The following is an 18,099-nucleotide window of genomic DNA, read 5'->3' on the forward strand; positions in this document are numbered from 1 at the left end:
CTGAATGGGTAAACCGTTATTTCTAGTAAAAGAAGAAACAGAAGGAAGATGATTAAAAAATGAAACACCAAGTAATACAAAAGACGAAACCCATGAAACAGGAACAGGAGGAAGGAAGGAGAGTGGGTGGAGGAGGAAGAAGAGGAGGAGGTAGAGGAAGGGGAGGAGGAAGAGGAGGAGGAGTGATGAAGAGGGTTGACCTTATCGCCCCACTCTGTTTGGTCCTATACTGTCGTTCCCCGTCACTCCGTCATCAGATACCTTAAGTTACAGTCTCAGGGGCCTGCTACAACCCTGTGTGTGTGTGTGTGTGTGTGTGTGTGTGTGTGTGTGTGTGTGTGTGGACGGTTTGCTAATGTGCGTGTCCTTCCCCCTACAGAGCCTGGCGTGGGCGGCGGCATGGTGGGCGTGCTGGTGGGCGTGGCGCTGGTGTCGGCTGCTGTGGGCGCCGCGGTCATGGTGGTGTTGCTGAGGTGTCGGAAGTGAGTATTGTTTTATATATCTTTATCTATCTTTATCTATCTCTCTATATACCTCGGCATCCCGTTTTTTTTTCATCTATATAAATAAGTCTAAGTAAGAATTGCGTTTTTCTTTTCATTTCTATGTATGTATCTATCTATCTGTCTATCTATCTATCTATCCTGTGTTTTTTGTTCTTATCTATATCTAGTAAGTCAATTTTTCGTTTTTTTTTTTGTCTCAGTATATTTTTTTTATCCTCTGTCTCTCTCTCTGCATCTACATCTATATCTGTCTATTTATCTATCTGTTTATGGCAGTACCCTCTTTTTTCCTCTACCTTTTTTATCTATCTAAGTATCCTATGTTTTTTCTCTTTATCTTTATTTACTTTTTTAATTATCTTCGTGTTTTTTTTCTTCTATCTATCTTTATCAATCTAAGTCACTAATCGGTGTTTTTATCTCTATTTCTATGTTCTAACTAAGTCCCCGCGTTTTAATTTTTTTTTTATCAAAGTCAGTATTGCATGTTTTTTTCTATCTATCTATCTATCTATCCGCCTATATATCAATCTCCACAATCATTCGTCTTCATTTAGATATCAGTCCAATCTCAATTCTTATCTACCTGGCAATCACTCCACCTGTCCCTCAACCTATGTGCAGCTCTTAGTCCCGTTTATCAGCCTATCTACCTGTCTATCTACCTGAGGGTCTTTTTTTATTCACCTGCCTATATATGTCGGAAAGTGTGTCGATCTATCAGTCCCCTGTTATTTATCTATCAACTTCGTCCGTTTATTAATGACTTCTGCCCGCTCATAAAATTACTCTTCGGAATATATATATTAAACGAGGCCATTAATCTAATTACGATATAGATTAATTTACTCAATGATTCATATTTTACATCTTTAATTGCGCGTCTCTCTCTCTCTCTCTCTCTCTCTCTCATAAATCTATCTTTATTACTGTATCTTTATCAATATTGTTACGATTACTATTATTACTATTATTATTATTATCATTATTTTTATTAACACTAACTTTTTTCATTCTAATTTCAGATTCAAGATTCTTCCTTCGGGCCGAGGTGAGTAAGATAAGTCGTGATGTGTGTGTGTGTGTGTGTGTGTGTGTGTGTGTGTGTGCGTGTGTGACAGACATACTTCAAGATGACCGAAAGAATGGCTGGGCGGGGCACGGGGCACTTAATTAAACGAACCAACTCGACTATGAAGGAAGGAAAAAAATGAGAAGAGGAGGAAAAGAAGAACGTGGAAAGTAAATGAAGAGAAAAAATAGGGAAAAAGAACAAGGAAAGAAGATGCAGAGAAATAGACAAGAATGAAGAAAAAAAAAAGAGAAGAACGAGGACAGCGAATGAGAAGAAAAAAACGAGAAGAAAAACGAAGAAAACAGAGGAAGAGAAAAAATAGAGAAGAACTAGGAAAACAGATGAAGAGAAAGAGTAGCGAAGAAGAACAAGAAAACCAGATGAAGAAAAAGAAGAAAAGAAAAACGAAGAAAACAGGCAAAAGGAGAAAAAATAGAGAAGAATTAGGAAAGCATATGAAGAGAAAGAGTAGCGAAGAAGAACAAGAAAACCAGATGAAGAAAAAGAAGAAAAGAAAAACGAGGAAAACAGACGAAGAAGAAAAAGTAAAGAAAAGAAGAACGCGGAAAGCAAATAAACACGCCGATACACACACACACACACACACACACACACACACACACACACACACACACACACAGACAGACAGGTACAGAGACAGATCACCCAGGCCCTCACAACAGCCCGGCCCTCCCTCGCTATAAGCCTGATTAGAGACGATGCCTAAATAAAAGGGCGAGGGAGTAAACTAACTGATAAGAGGAAGGCCGAGACGCAAATGACGAGAACCACAACAACACAGAGGATAAAAAAGGGAAAGAAAAAAAAAAAGGTAAATAAAAGGGAAATAGATTCTTAGCTCTCAGATGAACTTTTTTTTTCTTTCTTGTAACAGTGAAAAATAATGACGAGAACCACAACACAGAAGATAAATAAAGAAAGATAAAAAAATATAAATAAAAGGAAAATAGACTCAACCCTTGCAGCTGAACTTTTTTTTCTTTTTTTGTAACTGAAAAATAAAAGAGCAATATTTTTTTTAGATAACTAGCAGAGTATTAAAAGAAACAGCGATAAAACAATAAAAATATCACAAAAAAACACAAAAAACAGACCGGCTATTGCATCGGTATAAAAAATGTAAACTATAAAAAGAAAACAAAAGGAAAAAGAGAAAAACACGGATTAAAAAAGGAAAATAATCGACAGACGCAAAAAAGAAACATTAAAAACTCCCAGTTCCATAACACACACACACACACACACACACACACACACACACACACACACACACACACACACACACACACACACACACAGAAAAAAAATATAAAAACTCCCCACTCACACAATCACCTCCCACCCCCACCACACCAAACCCACCCACACATCCCACCCTCCCCATCACCCACCCCCAAACACATAAGGGATTCGCGACGCTACGCCACCCCCGTATAAGCCATCGGTGAGGCGGGTTAAAGGGAATCAGAAACCCTTCTATATCTGCCTCACGTACGGCCGACGCTCCGCCCGGAAAGTCCAGGCCCGATAACTCAGCCGCCGCGAATATCTCTCGGCGGATATGAGACGAGAAGAATAGGAAGAGGAGGAGGAGGCGGGGAGGAGAAGATTGAAGGACGGATGCTGCGGAGGAGGAGGAGGAGAGAGAGAGAGAGAGAGAGAGAGAGAGAGAGAGAGAGAGAGAGAGAGAGAGAGAGAGAGAGAGAGAGAGAGAGAGAGAGAGAGAGAGAGAGAGAGAGCATTCTACATATACACAATACTCTATAAGGCGCCCAAACGTAGACAGAATTCGAAGGGAGAAGGAGGAGGAGGAGGAGGAGGAGGAGGAAAGGGAAGTCTCACTCGCTTGTGCGCCGAAACACGAGTAATACGAGTTTAGGACAGGAAGAAATCACTCTGGAGACGAAGTTGCTATTTTGACGAGGCGGAAGAGGAGGAGGAGGAGGAGGAAAGAGGATGAGAGAAGTGAAAAGAAGGAAGGAAGATGAGGAGTGAGGAAAGAGGAGGGAAGAAAGAGGAGGATAACAAGGATGGAGGAATAGGGATAAAGACGAGGATGAAGGAAACAGAGGAGGAGGCAAAGAGGAGGAGGATAGGGAGGGAGAAAGATGGGGAGAGAGGAGGAAAGAAGCAAGATGAGAGGGAGGAGGGAAGGAGTAGGAGGAGAAGGAAAGAGATAAAACAGGAGGATGACGAAGAAGAGGAAGGAAAAGAAGGAAGGAGAGAAAGGAGGAGGAAAGAGAGAGCGGAAAAAGAAGGAAGATGAAGGGGGAGAAGAGAAGGAGTAGGAGGAGAAGGAAAGAGATAAAACAGGAGGATGACGAAGAAGAGGAAGGAAAAGAAGGAAGGAGAGAAAGGAGGAGGAAAGAGAGAGAGCGGAAAAAAAAGAAAGATGAAGGGGGCGGAGGAAGGAAGGAAAAGGGGGATAGCGAGAAAGGAGTGAAAAGAGAAGGATGGCGAAGAAGAATGGGAAAGAAAAGAAGGAGGAAGGAGAGAAAGGAGAAGGAGGAAGGAAGAAGGAAGAGGCTGTATTATTCAAATGAGTAGGAGGGGAGAAGCCTTCCCTCCACGGCACTGAAGGAGGAAGGAGGGAAGCAGAGGAGGAGGAAGAAAGAGGGAGAGGGGAAGGGACTGAGAGGAGGAAGGGAAATGAACGAAAAAAAGACAGAAAGAAAGGATAATCGAAAAGAAATAAGGAAGAAAGAGAGGATGAGAAGTCTGAGGGATCGATACGGATTGGAGAGTTTGAGATGAAGTGGAAAAGAATGAGACTGGAAGGCGATCAGGAAACGCAGGAAAAAAAAAAAAAATGGGAGAGGAAAATGAGAGAGAGAGGAAGAGTAAGGGATGGAGGGAAATTGAGAAGGGAGGCGGGAGGGAAAGAAGACATTGAGGAGAAAGGCGTGAAGAAATGAAGACCAAGAAGAAAAAAAGAGGAAGATTTGAAGGAGAGGAAAGAAGAGAAATAGAGAGAGAAAAAAGAAATAAGGAAGGAATATTTAAAGGAAAAAGATAAACGGAAAAATGAGAAGAAATAAAGAACGGGAGGAGAAAGAAAAGATGAAGGATAAGAAAACAAGGATAAAAGAAAGGAGAAGAAAATTAAATGATAAAAAGGAGGAGAAAAAAGAGGAAAGGAAAAAAATAATAAATGGAATAAGGAGAAAAAATAGAGGACAAGAAGGAAAAATAGAGGAATGTACGAGTGAGAGATGGAGGAAAGGAGGAATGGAGGAGGAGGAGGAGGAGGAGGCGGAGAGGAATGCTGTTCGGCTTTCGAGTTTTACTGACGTTTTGTTCTCTGCATTGGTGGTGAGATGGTGGTCTTCTCTCTCTCTCTCTTCCTCCCTATCTGCGTGTCCATCAGACAATCCTATACAATTTCTAACTCAGGTATTCTTCTCACCTCCTCCTCCTCCTCCTCCTCCTCCTCCTCCTTTTGCTTCTTCTCCTTCTTTATCTTTTAGCTTCTTGGACAATTCTCGATCTCCTCCTCCTCCTCCGCCTTCTTCTTCTGGTCCATCTCCCTAAATTGCTCTCTTCTCTCTTCTCTCTCTCTCTCTCTCTCTCTCTCTCTGCAGCCTCTCTCCATCAATAACAATTAGCATCAACACCAGAACTTGCCTCAACACAACAGACCGCACCCCAACCTAGGCCCCTGAACCCCCCCTCCCCCTCCCCCCCCAAGCACCCCCCTCTCTACCCATCCCCCCCCCCCTTCAGCATCTCCCTCCACCAGCATCTTCCCCTCCCCCAGCATCCCTTTCCCCAGCATCTCCCTCCCAGCATCCCACTTCCCCTTCCCCTCCCTCTCACCTGCTCCATTATCAGCCCCCACAGCCTCCTCGTCCGTTGGCTCCCTTCCTTCCTCCTCACCTGCCCTTTGCACCTCCACTTCATCTGCATCACCTGGTCTCCGTCTCCTCTTCTCCTAGTCCCCTTCACCTGGCCGTCTCTATATACCTGGTTACCTGTCCCTTTTTTTAACCCTTAGTGCAATTATCTTCCTTTCTTCACTTTTTCCCTTATCCCTTTGCACTCCTTTACTCTTGTTTAATTATCTCTTATCTTCTGTCTCTTTATTTCCCCTTCCCTTTTATTAGTCCTGTTCCCATTTAAATATCCCATTAGCACGTGTTTTAACCCCTACAGTATTATTTTCACCACTAATAACACATCTACGCTTCTTATCCACCCATTTACTTCGCTTGCTCCCACCTGTTTCCAGACCCACTTAATTTATGTTTTGTTGTCACTTTTCAACTTGCCCATTTTTGCTCTATAAATATCTCCTCATCCCCCCTCTTGCCACCGTGCCACCTTGCCTCACACTCTACCCCTTATTCTCCTTCCTTTTTCTCCCTTTAAACCCCTTCTTACTCCTGCTTATTTCTCCCCTTAACACCCCTTTACCCATTACTTTCTCCTCTCATTTTATCCCCTGGAGTTAGTTTTCTATCTCTTCACTTCCTTAACCCTTCTTTTCGCGTTTTCATTTTCCCTATTCTTCTTCTTTTCCCTTTTCTTCTTCCTCCTACCTATATGCCCCATTTAATGAACATAGTCTCACCCTTAGCCCAATACTCCCCTTTGAGATTTCTTTTCCTTGAACCTCTCCTTGTTCTCACCCATAACCCCTTTACCCCTTTAGACCTTACTCCCTTTACCCTCCTACTCAATCTACTTCCACCTTCCCCACTGCCTCTTACCCCCCTTCCCTCTTCACTCCTGCCCATGTCCCCCATCCCCCCTTACTCCCTCTTCACCTGGCCGCCAAGAGGTCGAGCAGCGGACCACTTATCAAAGGGATTTTCCACCTGAGTGACACGGGGCGAGAACATGAGCGAGGTGGCATCAGGCGGACAGACCTGCTCGGGTGGCGGTAACGAGGTGGAGGTGGTGGAGGCGGTGGTGATGGTGGAGGTGGTGGTAGTGATGTTGGTTGGTTGTAGTGGTGATGGTGTTGATTATAATTATTGGTGGTGTTTTGTGGTGGTGTTGGTGATGACGGTGGTGATTGTGGTGATGGTGGTGGTGGTGATGTTGGTTGCAGTGGTGATTGTGTTGATTATCCTTATTGGTGGTGTTTTGTGGTGGTGTTAGTGATGGTTGTGATGATTGTTGTTGTTGTTGTTGTTGTTGTTATTGGTGTTGGTGGTGTTGGTGGTAGTGGTGGTGATGGGTGGTTGTGGTTCTCGAGGTGAGTGCATGGAGGGGGGGGGGGGGTAAAAATTGGTCTTCTAAACCACCCATTCCCACTATTTAATTCCGTTCCATATTTCCTTTCTTCCTACCACTTACTCATCTTCCTTTTCTAATACTTTTTTGGTCTTCCTCCTCCTCCTCCTCCTCCTCCTTCACCGTCTTTCTCTCACTCATCTTTTTCCTCCGACTCTCATTCCATTCTTTCTGCTCCGATTCACTCTTCTTCCTTCCTCTCTTACGCTTCTCCTCAATTATTTTTATCTCCCCCTCTCTCTCTTTCTTCCTCTCTCCCTCTCTCTCTTCCTTCCACTATCTGTCTGTCTTTCATCTCTCTCACTTCCTGCTTCTCTCTTCTTTCTTTCCTTTTATTCTGTCTATTTATTTTTCTATCCCTTCAGTTTTTAAGCGATCTTTTTTATCTGTTTCCATTTTATTTCTTCGTTTCTTCCTCTTTGTCTATGTCTTCGTCTCCATCTTCTTTTCCTCCTCCTCATTCTTTCTCTCATCTCGTTATCTCTGTTCCTTTCTCCTTCTCCTCCTCCTCTTCCTCCTTCTCCTCAATTCTTTCTTTCTTTCCTTCTTACTCTTTTCTTCTCGTTTGCTCTTGGTTCACCATTATCTCTCTGTTCCTCTCCCATTCTCCTCCTCCTCTTCCTCTTCCTCCTCAATTCTTTCTCTCTCCTTCCTCTCCTCCTCCTCCTCCTACGTTTTCTCTCGACTCTTTATTTTTTTATGGGGCAAACCGTTTTCTTCGTGGTAGTTAACTTTTCTATTATTATATTAAACGAACCTATAAAATCCGCTTCAACACACCGGAAAATGACGCTGGACTGGACACGAGAATCTGAGCTGACGACGAAAAAAAAAAAAAAAGATGCAGAAAAAAAAGGAAATTAGAACACATGTAAGAAAAGTAGTCACATGGAATAAAAAGATAATGGGAGAAGAGGAGGAGGAGGAGGAGGAGGAGGAGGAGGAGGAGGAGGTGGAGAGGATCATCTTTAACTATTGAAGCGACAACAAAGACGAGGAGAAGGAGGAGGAGGAGAAAGAGGAGGAAGAGGAGGAAGAGAAGGAAAAAAAGAAAATTAAGAAGAGAAGCAGACACAAAGGACGGAAGAAAGGAGAAGGAGAAGGAGGAAGAAAAGGAAGAGGAGGAGGAGGAAAAAAGGAAATTAAGAAGAGGAGGAGAACGAAAAAAAGAAGCAGGAACAAAGGGCGGAAGAAAGGAGGTGGATGAGGAGGAGGAGGATGAGGATGAGGAGGAGGAGGAGGAGACAAGAAGAACATGCCTCACCATCCTTTCTCCCTCCCTCTCTCCTCCACCTTCCCCCCCTCCCTCCCCCCCCTCCACACCTGTCCTCTCTCGGGTTACACCTCTGGTTGGGTCACACTTCTCTAACATTGAATTCAATTAACTTCTCGGCCGACATAATAGGCGTGTCAGGACGCATCTTTTCCGGCAGCTCAGCGGCGGCCATGTTGATTTATCATACTCATTTGTCCGGCCGAATCTTTTCACTTTTCGACGCTAAGGAGCTTTCTCGGTCCCACTCGGCCTCTGTGTCTCTGCGTCTGTCTCTGTCTCGGTGTCTCTCTCTCTCTCTCTCTCTCTCTCTCTCTCATTTTGTTTGTTTTTCCTGTTATGTCTGTTGCCTTTAATTTGTTGCTGTTTGTTGCATTTTTTTCTTCTTTCTGTTCTTCCTCTTCGTCTTCTTCTATATCATCGTTTTGTTCTGCTTTTCAAAATTGTTCATTGTTCTTTTTTTCTATTTGTTTCTACTTTCTCCTCTCATTTTATCCCCTGCAGTTATTTTTCCATCTCTTCACTTCCTTAACCCTTCTTTTCTCGTTTTCATTTTCCCTCTTCTTCTTCATCTTCTTTTCTCTTTTCTTCTTGCTCCTTTCGTTTTTTTCTATACTTTTGCTACTCCATTTTCTGTTTCTTGTCCTTCCTCCTCCTCCTCCTCCTCCTCCTCCTCCTCCTCCTCCTCTTCCTCTTATTCAATTTGCCTTTCCTCCGCGTCTTCCGGCCTTGGTAGCGCTGTATCGGTCTCGTCTGGAAGCATTCTTGTGTTCGCTCTCTTTGCTTATTTAAAATGTCGAGGCTTTTTTGCGAGGCGGGGAACCTGTCAATATTTCCTGGAAGCTTCGTTGCTCTTTGTATATACGTCGCTCCATCTTTTATTCTTTTATTTTATTCCTCTCTCTTTCCTCTGCTGTTTTCTTCTCTCTTCTTTCATTTCTCTTTTCCTATTTTTCTTTTTTTCTTCTTTCTTTTCTTTCGTCTCTTCTCTGTCGTCTCCCTTTTCTCTCTTTTCTGTATTTTTTTCTTTCATTTACTCTCTTCTTTTGATTGCTTCTCTCTCTCTCTCTCTCTCTCTCTCTCTCTCTCTCTCTCTCTCTTCTCCCCCCTCTCCCCACGCACAACATTCCAGGAAATCCCTCCCTGATCCGTCCCTCCACAAGGATAAGGAGACACTTGTATAAATAAAAGAAGAAGAGAGAGACGGAGAGATGGAGGAAAAGAGAGGAAGAATCCCTCCTCGTCAGTGCCTCCGAGTCCTCGAGCGAGACATAAAACAGACGATGGATCACGGCGCTACAAAAGACTTGATGGTCCCGACGGTTCGAGGCGGGGTAGCGCGCCGCGTCCCGTCCCTTTTTTACGACGCTAATTCGGTTCATCTCACGAGCCGCCGCTTTGCCTAGGCCGGTCTGGGCTTTGTTTATGGCGGGTACTGTTGCAGCGGAATGTCACACCTCCGTGGTAACCAGGGGGGGGGAAGGTTGTGTGAGGGGACGTCTCCGCCTGGCTCAGGGTTAGGCCGCGGCCCCGCCAGGCAGGGTCTGGATGAGCGATGATTTTTACAGCTTTATTGAGGGACTGTGTCGGGTTTATGGGGCGGACCGCGTGTCGGGCGGGGCGGCGGAGCATGTCGCGCCGATCCCAATTTGTTCCGGTTTTCAGACAAATGCAAGACTGAGAATGTTGCGGTCTGCAAAGTGTGTGTGGCCCAGGGGGGGAGGGGGCAGGGCGGCGGTGTGCTCTACCGGTGTGTGTGTGTGTGTGTGTGTGTGTGTGCTACAGGTCGTCATGCAAGGGCTACACACTGTGGCGTGTGCTTGCCGCTGGTGTTGCCGCGGCCACAATGCCTCGCCGCCGTCACGGTGCAGGTGCGGGGCGGCGGGGCGGCCAGCGGGGGGAACACTTGGCTAATGTTTACCTTGTCTGCCCTCAGATTCGTGCCCCATGCTGATGCGGGGCACTTGGACGAAGGGCTCCACCACCAGTGCCCCCGCGGGGGGCACCGGAGGGACCGGAGAACGCGGCGGGACGGAGAGCATAAAGGGCATCGACGAGGCGCCGCCCGGGGGCCGTGCCGGCGGGGGCACCACGCACACGGGCTGGAGCATGAAGCTGTGGCGCCGCGGCTCGTCCCAGGAGCGGCCCCTGCGCCCTTCGTCCTCCCAGGGGTCAGAGAACTCCTACACGGAGGAGCCGTACGTCAACGCCGACTCCCAGAGTGCAGTTTACGCCGAACTCAACTCCACGACGGCCTCGACGCCGGGCAGCGGCACGAGTGCGGGCGCCGCCTACCGCCCTTACTCCCTCAACACGTACTCCGAGATCCCCGACCCGCTGCGGCCTGTCTCCCTTCGTGCCTACATCAGCGAGAGCACTTATGAGAACGCTGGCTACGTGCTCTCCGAGGCCGGCCTCGAGCAGCCCGAGAGCTCCACCGGCTCGGCCTCCACGCCTTCCTCTGCGTACTACTCCGACGTGTCTTCCTCCGAGACCCACAACAACAAGAAAAAGAAGAAGAAGAGGAAGAACGAAGAGCGAAGCAGCACAGGCCTCCAGCGGTGCTTGGAACTGCCTAACATTTCCTCCACCGTGGCCATCATGAACCGCCACAACCTGCTCGCCGGGCGGGGCGGCGCGCCCACCGGCCCCTCCATACACCCGTCTTTACACACACGAGAGATCTTCCCTCTGGCGCTGGAGCTCCTGCCCCAGCACCTCGCCATGGACGCCCGGGGGGGCGAGGGCGTGCTGCCACCGCTACAGCCCAACATGGCCGTCATCCACACCGCCAGTCAAGTGCAAACGCTGCCCAACACCAAGGGCGTCGCTGAGCCCCGGCCAGCGGTCTCCACCTGCCCCAGGGTAGGGGTTCCAGTCGGGGTCACTGCCCCTCTGCCCGGGGTTGGTGCCAGCGGTCCGCCCGGGGTCAGCACCCCAGGCCCGGAGGAGGCTCCTGGCGCGGCTGGTGTTCCTACTAGTATTACCGGTCCGGGGCCGGGGGTGGCCGCGGCCTCGCCTGAGTCGCTGCCCGTCAGCCTGGCCGAAGAGGAGGAGGAGGAGGAGGAGGAGGAGGAGGAAGAAGATTCCCCCCACAGACCTCTGCCGCCCCTTCCTAGCAGGCAGCAGCAGGGACCCCAGCGGCGGGGCGTGTACCTCGCCCAGAGTAAGCAGGACCAGCCACTCCCGCCAGTGCCCTCGGAATACGTCTAGGACCACAACTCTTGCCCAGCACGGACGCAGCGGCCGGCAGCCCCGTGAGGCCCAGCCAGGACCATCGCCGCCACACTGAAGAGCCTCCCTCAGGAGAGCCGCGCACTGCGGCGTCCAGTGAGCGGCGGCGGGCGGCGAGGCGCTGGGCTTGTCATGTGCACTATTACATATCTGTGAGTGTGTGTAAATACGTGTAGACACGATTAAACATTTTTACGTACATGTAGTGATGTACACTTCGGCATTACCGACACTGTCGCGAGGAAGCGTTCCAGTGACGATCAAAGAAAGCATTCCAACCTATACATACATAAATGGCATTACTTCTCGTACGTCCCGGTGCAGGTGCGGCCGACAGGTGTGCGCCTCTATATTAAGTGTTAGCCAGGTGTTATTCGTGTGCAGGTGTACATAGCTGTGTATAATGTGTATATAGGAAAGACCTAAGCTGGCGTCTTTCTTATCCCTCGAATTATTATTTTGTTTGTCATACATAGTGCTGCTGTCTTGCTTGGAGGCGCCGGGACACACTGACGGACGGTTGGGAGTCACCCACCTGGCGGCGGTGCTCAGGTGTGTGGCGCGGCGTGGGGGGCAGGTGTGTGTCGTAACAAGGTTGTGACGTGTGTAGCAGCAGGTGTAGTGACTTATTTATGACTGCGTGGAGACAGGTGTGTGTCGTACCAAGGGTGTGTGTAGCAACGCGTGTAGTGATGCATTTCATGACGGCGTTGAGACAGGTGTGTGGAGGCAGCTGTGTGGCCGTGTGTGTGAAGTGACTGACGTGTGTTCAACATTTATTTGGCAGCGACACGAATTTCGCAACATGTCACAAAGAACGGTAATAACCATTTTCGCTGGAATCTGAATTGGAAAAAAAAGCACATACTGAAAAAATCCCACTCGCACATAAACACAAAAAAACATATTCAAACAGCCATTCCGTGACCTTTGGCGGGATCAAATGAAAAAAAAAATCCTAAAACGGACACACACAAAATTTCAACACACGACAAATTGAAAGAGAGCGAGAGAAAAAATAGAACCCGGGATAAGCGAGTCAATATAAAGTCAAAACACACACACACACACACACACACACACACTAACCTAATCTCACCGGGCCCTGAATGCTGCCAATAAAATAAAGCAAACAATATGGCGGAACGTCTCGTAAACTCCCAATGTTGTGACGTCATGGGGCGCCTAAGTGGCCCTGCGCGTGTGAGGTGCGCAGTAGACCCAATGACACGCTATAACTAAGGTGCTACACGCCGGCGACTCAGTGGGCAGAGAGAGCTTGGGGGGGGAGGGTCATGCTGTGTGAGGGAGTAAGGGGGGAAGGGTGTGAAAGAAGGAGGGAGGGAGAATGAGGTGAAAGGGGTGAGGGAGTGTAGGGAGTGGAATTTATAAGGGAGAATGAGAAGTGGATAAGGGAGAGGAACAGTGGTTGTGTTGAAGGGAGTGCAATCTATGAGGGAGGAAGAAGAAGAGGAGTGAGGGAGAGTATGTGTTGTGGGGAGTAAGACTTGTGAGGGAGGTAGAATGAGGAGTAAGGGGTGAGGGAGAGATTGGTTATCTTGTAGGGAGTGGAATTTGAAAGGGAGAATGAGGGAGAGTGAGACTTGTGAGGGATGTAGAATGAGGAGGAGTAGGGAATGAGGGAGAAGAGGAGTAGTGCTTATGTTGTGCGGAGTGATGTCTGTGAGGGAGGAGTAGTGAGTGAGGGAGGAGTGGGTGAGTAGTAAAGTGAGTTAGGATTGAAGTGAGTGTGTGAGGTGAGGTTGTGAGAGAACTGGTCATGAGATTAGCAAGGCATAGGAGGCATAAGGAAGACGTTTTAGAGGCATGAAGACAAGAGTGTGAGGCTGTGTCCGTGGGTAGGGGGCTGGGGTTGGATAGGTCAGTAAGTTGAAAGCAGGGTTGTGAGGGGGTCAACTTGATAGGCTGGAAATGAAAATGTGTTGTGAGAGTGAAAGTGATAGGAAAAGATGCGGGTCGATGGTAGGTTGGTAGGTTGAAGGGAAGATTGTTAAGAAGGTAAAGGTGGTATGCTAGAAATTAAATGTTATGAGAAAGTGACAATAAGAGAGACAGGTTTAGGGAGGGCTAGTAGGTTGTAGGGAGGGTTGTCCGGTGGCTGGATTAGTGAATCGTAGTTGGGGTTGTGTTATGAAAGAACGACAGCAAGAAAAACAAGAGATAAAGGAGAGGAAAGAGTAAAGGAACAGCAAGCAAGGCGAGGGCAGGATGGAAGAGGCGGCAAGGCAGGTGAGCAGGTGTTTATAAATTGCCAACCAACAGTAACGACACTAAATATATTCATGATAAAATAATAGGTTTAAGACTTGAAGGCTAAATAATAGAGGGTTAAGTTACATCAGATCAACGTCAACCCATAAGAGACAAAAGGTTCCAACACGACATCCAGGACAACTAATACCAGAACAGAGGATCAAAGACACTAACTAGACTTATTAACGCTACTCGACTCCACCGCGGGACCAAAACACAAACCTCCGATGAAAACTCCATTAAAGACTAACAGACAGGCCCAACAAAGCGATGGATAGGAAGACAAATACACAGTCTCGGGTGTTGGATAGGTCATCGTAAATCTGGCAATTACCTGTGTTACACCTTATCAACCTGAGGCCTAATGAGCATCGTGTTTCACCTGCCCGGCCGCCCCTCAGTCCTGCCCTGGGGAGAAGGGGGAAGGGGGAGGAGGAGAGAGGATGGGAAGCAAATTAGGTGTAGAGGGGGATGGGAAGAGAGAGAAGAGGCTAGACGTTGAGGGCGAAGGTGGGGAAGATGGATAACAAACGAGGGGAAGAAGGGGGAGGGAGAAGGGTGAATGAGGAAAAAGGCAGATGATGAAAATTAGGAGAGGGAAAGGGAGTAAGGAGGCTAGACGTTGAGACATGTAGATAATAGGAGGGAAATAGGAGGAAGGGAAAAGACAAAAGGGTAAGACACACGTTGGAGGGAAAAAGGAAGAAAAATGGAGAGAAGAAGCTAGGCATTGAGGGCGGAGGTGAGGAAAAGAGGAACAGAAACAAGGAGGGACGGTCAAGGCAAGGAAGGGAGGGAAAAAAAAGAAGCTCAGAGTTGCTTAATAGCTTTAGTTAGCTTGCGGGAGGCGAGGTGCTTTTGTTTCCTGGGCTCCGATTGGCCCCGCGCGTCGCCGGTGGTCAGGACGAGGAGCGACGCTGGAATACAAAGAGGCGGGCGAGGCGAGGCGAGGGCTGCGGCGCCACACGGAGGACGGCGATGAGGCGATAGGCTGCCATTCGTCCGTTCGTATTTGGCGCAAGGGAAGGAGAGCCGAGTGTGCGTGTGTGAGAGAGATGTGTGACTTTAAGCTGAACACAAAGGCTTCTCGCATGTAACCAGGGATGGTGCAAAATAAGGGCGTAAGACGATGACCTTTATAAATCTACACACGCAATGATGATATAGGAAAAAAGGAAGGCGGGAGAGTATTTGAATTTGAACTTTTTTTTTTTTTTTTTTTTTTACGTGTACGCCTATAGCGCCGGTAGGCTTCTCTTGAGGGGCCTAGATGGTAGTCGGCTCCGGCCCGTCATGGCGCAGGCAAGTGTTTATAGTGGCGCCATCTTCTCTTGATTACAAAATAGATATGAAGAAAATGAAGTCTTCCGAGTATATGAATTCAAACTCCATAACAGAACATATATGGAAAAAAAATGTAGTTTGAAAAGCTTATAAATTTAAACTCGATAATAAAGCAAACATGAAAAAAATGAAGCCTAAAATTATATAAAGTTAAGAATCTATCATCTATCTTTCGGCCGCTCCTCTTAACTCTTTTGTAGGAACAGTGAGTAGCGGGCTTTTTTTTCATTATTTTTTTTCCTTTTTTTTTGCCCTTGAGCTGTTTCCTCTGCTGTAAAAAAAAACTCGATAGCAAAACAAAAAAATGAAGTCTGAGGAAGATATAATTTCAAACTCACTACCAGAACCTTAAAAATCCTTACAACCAGACAAAAGAAGATCGAGCACTTCCCTCAACACCAAAACCAAAGAAACACGAACCTCCAAAACCGACGAATGCAAGAAAAAAAAAAAAAAGCCGGAAAACACTTCAACGTAACAAATAGCGGCCGCCCAGCCTCACCCAGCGCCCAGGAAACCAGCCAATCAGCGTGCGAGTGGCGTGGCTCCTCGTCCAATCACCGGCCAGCTTGGGGGTCACGTGACTGCCCGGGACACACTCATAGTCAACAGTAAGTTAGCGACGGCAGTGCTGACTCGACGCCTATATCTCACCACTTATGTTTACCGTGTAGCCTTCACCTGGCGTCCACTTGACTCACCTGGACGAACACCGGGTGACGAGGGGACGCGGGGAAGGAGGGGAGGAAGGTGAGGGGGAAGGTGGAGGACGAGGTGAAAAGACATGACGTAAAATATAGAGATGAAAATTTAAGAAGGAAAACATGAGCAGAGTGAACTGTTGTGATATTAATGCGATGATAAAACGAAGTCGCTAAAAAAATTAAAAAATAAATAAAAAAATACCATCCAATTAAAAAAAAAATTAATCCATCCCAACTTTACCTAACATCACAATAAAAAAATTACATTGCACAAAGTAAATTGGAATCATAATTATTCACCAAAACGAAAACTTTACAAACACCAAGATATTAGTTCAAAAGAAAATAAAGAAAAAAACTGCAGAGCGACTTTTCATAATGCAAAGCCAAACCGAGTATATCATTCTATTAACACTAACACAAAAAAAAGGTATCGAAATTTTGTCTGTAAACGTGAAAACGGCTTAAAAAAAAAAACAGCCATTCAAAGAGAAACAAGAGAAACAAAGAAAAATATCCACCCTTTATAAACTCAGAGAAGCAAAGAAAAACATCCAGACTTTATAAACTCCAAAGACAAAAAAAAACAATAAACAAGAAAGTGGTGAACCTCCCTCCGAGTTTCTCTGGTCGTTTTCCTCCTCCTTTTCCTCCTCGCCTCTCCCGCCCTCCTCCAGTTCAGACATTCCCTCTGCTAACAGCCCCATCAGCCCCTTAAGTGACACTCTGATGGCCACTTACGGCTTTTATAACGGCTGTCTCGGTACTTTTGCATTATGCACGTAAATGCGAATAATTATATATATTTAAATAAAAGTCCGATTTCTTTCCCCGTAACTTTCTGTAACAATGCTCGTTCCTGAGTGATAATGTGTGTGTGTGTGTGTGTGTGTGTGTGTGTGTGTGTGTGTGTGTGTGTGTGCATTTATGAATTCTTTTTTTTATCATCTCACTTCTATGTCCTTTCCTCTACTCTACTCTCCTCTATCTTCTCTTCTTTTCTCTCCTCTCCTCTCCTCTCCTCTCCTTTTCTCTTCTCTTCCCTAATCTTCCTTTCTCTCCTCTACTCTCCTTTCCTATTCTTTTCCCTATTCTCCTTTTCATTTTGACTATCTATCTATCTATCTATCTATCTATCTATCTATCTACCGAATGAATGGCGTGTAATATTCATAGATAATACTCTTTGTTATTTTTTATACCGTCGCCTCGTTTGCTTGTCTGTGTTCCGCTATTATTGTTTTCTCTCATCCGTTTCTTCATTTGTTGTACTATATCTGTTGTTTGTTTATTTGTTTATTTGTTTACCCCCTTATTAAATTAAAAGTCAGTGTTGCACTAGTCATGGTGGAAGCCTCTCGTTGGTAAAGTGTTTGATACGATGATTCCCATGTTTTATTTCACCTTTCCAGACCCTGTGATTTTTTTTTTTTTTTTAGGTGTTTGGGACAGATTAAAGGCGGAAGAAAAAGAACTGATTGCAATTTTTTTTTAAGGTATTGGGAAAAAATAAGGGCAAAAGAAAATAAAAGAAAATTGATTGTTTAACTAATGGATTGATGAGGTACCAGGTAAAGGGCAGGGGAAAATATGAAGAAATTGACTGATTGAGTGAGTGAGTGAGTGATAGAACTGATTGCAGAATTTTTGTTTTAGGTAGTGGGAAAAAATTAATGGCAAAAGAAAAAAAAATGATTGCTTAACTAATGGATTGATGAGGTAGCAGGTAAAGGGCAGGAAAAAATGATGAAGAAATTGATTGATTGATTGAGTGAGTGAGTGATAGAAGGAAACAAAAGAACTGATTGCGGATTTTTTTGTAGGTAATGGGAAAAAATAAGGTCAAAAGAAAAGAAAAGAAAATTGATTGCTTAACTAATGGACTGATAAGGTGGCAGGTAAGGGACAGGAAAAAAAGATGAAGAAATTGATCGATTGAGTGAGTGAGTGATTAGTTGATTGGGGTAGCAGGTCAAGTAAGGATGGAAGAAAAGATAAAAGAAAGATTGATCGCTTAACTGATGGAAGATAAGATGATTGGTTGATTGATTGGGGTAGAAAATTAAGGGTAGAAGAAATTATGAAAAGATTGATTGATTTACTGATTGACTGATTGAGGATGCAGGTCAAAAGCAGAAAAATAAGATAAAAAGATTGATTGATTGGGGATGCAGAGAAAAGGGAGAAGAAAACATGAAAAATGATTGATTGATTGGTTGAATGATTGATTAATTAATTTGGGCATCCAGCCATGACACCGCAATTACAATGGTCATATGGCAAAGACGGAAAGAAAATAACCAGCTCAAATATTCCAAAATAGAAAAAAAAAAGACTTAAATAGCAAGGCGTTTATGTGGGACTGAAAACTGCGGAAAAGCTAAAAACTCAATGCCCGTAAAAAAAAAACTGTTCCAATATGACAAAATA

General features: G+C 45.8%; 1 protein-coding gene across 1 annotated transcript; it reads left to right on the forward strand.

The window, feature by feature from the left end:
* Positions 1–368: 368 nt before the first annotated feature.
* LOC126981481 (uncharacterized) lies at positions 369–11,515 on the forward strand. Its single transcript, XM_050832562.1, has 3 exons — positions 369–482; positions 1,532–1,557; positions 10,050–11,515. The coding sequence occupies exons 1-3, from the start codon at positions 400–402 to the stop codon at positions 11,324–11,326; spliced, it is 1,386 nt and encodes a 461-aa protein (XP_050688519.1). The 5' UTR covers positions 369–399; the 3' UTR covers positions 11,327–11,515.
* Positions 11,516–18,099: the final 6,584 nt, after the last annotated feature.

The sequence above is a fragment of the Eriocheir sinensis genome, chromosome 48 (assembly GCF_024679095.1).
Source record: "Eriocheir sinensis breed Jianghai 21 chromosome 48, ASM2467909v1, whole genome shotgun sequence".
In the NCBI taxonomy this organism is placed as follows: Eukaryota; Metazoa; Arthropoda; class Malacostraca; order Decapoda; family Varunidae; genus Eriocheir; species Eriocheir sinensis.

Bases quoted from the DNA above. Each gene is read 5' to 3' on its own strand.
- LOC126981481 (XM_050832562.1), top strand. From the start codon at position 400: ATGGTGGGCGTGCTGGTGGGCGTGGCGCTGGTGTCGGCTGCTGTGGGC. The intron at 483-1,531 runs GTGAGTATTGTT...TTCTAATTTCAG, and splicing joins GTGTTGCTGAGGTGTCGGAA to ATTCAAGATTCTTCCTTCGG. The intron at 1,558-10,049 runs GTGAGTAAGATA...GTCTGCCCTCAG, and splicing joins GATTCTTCCTTCGGGCCGAG to ATTCGTGCCCCATGCTGATG.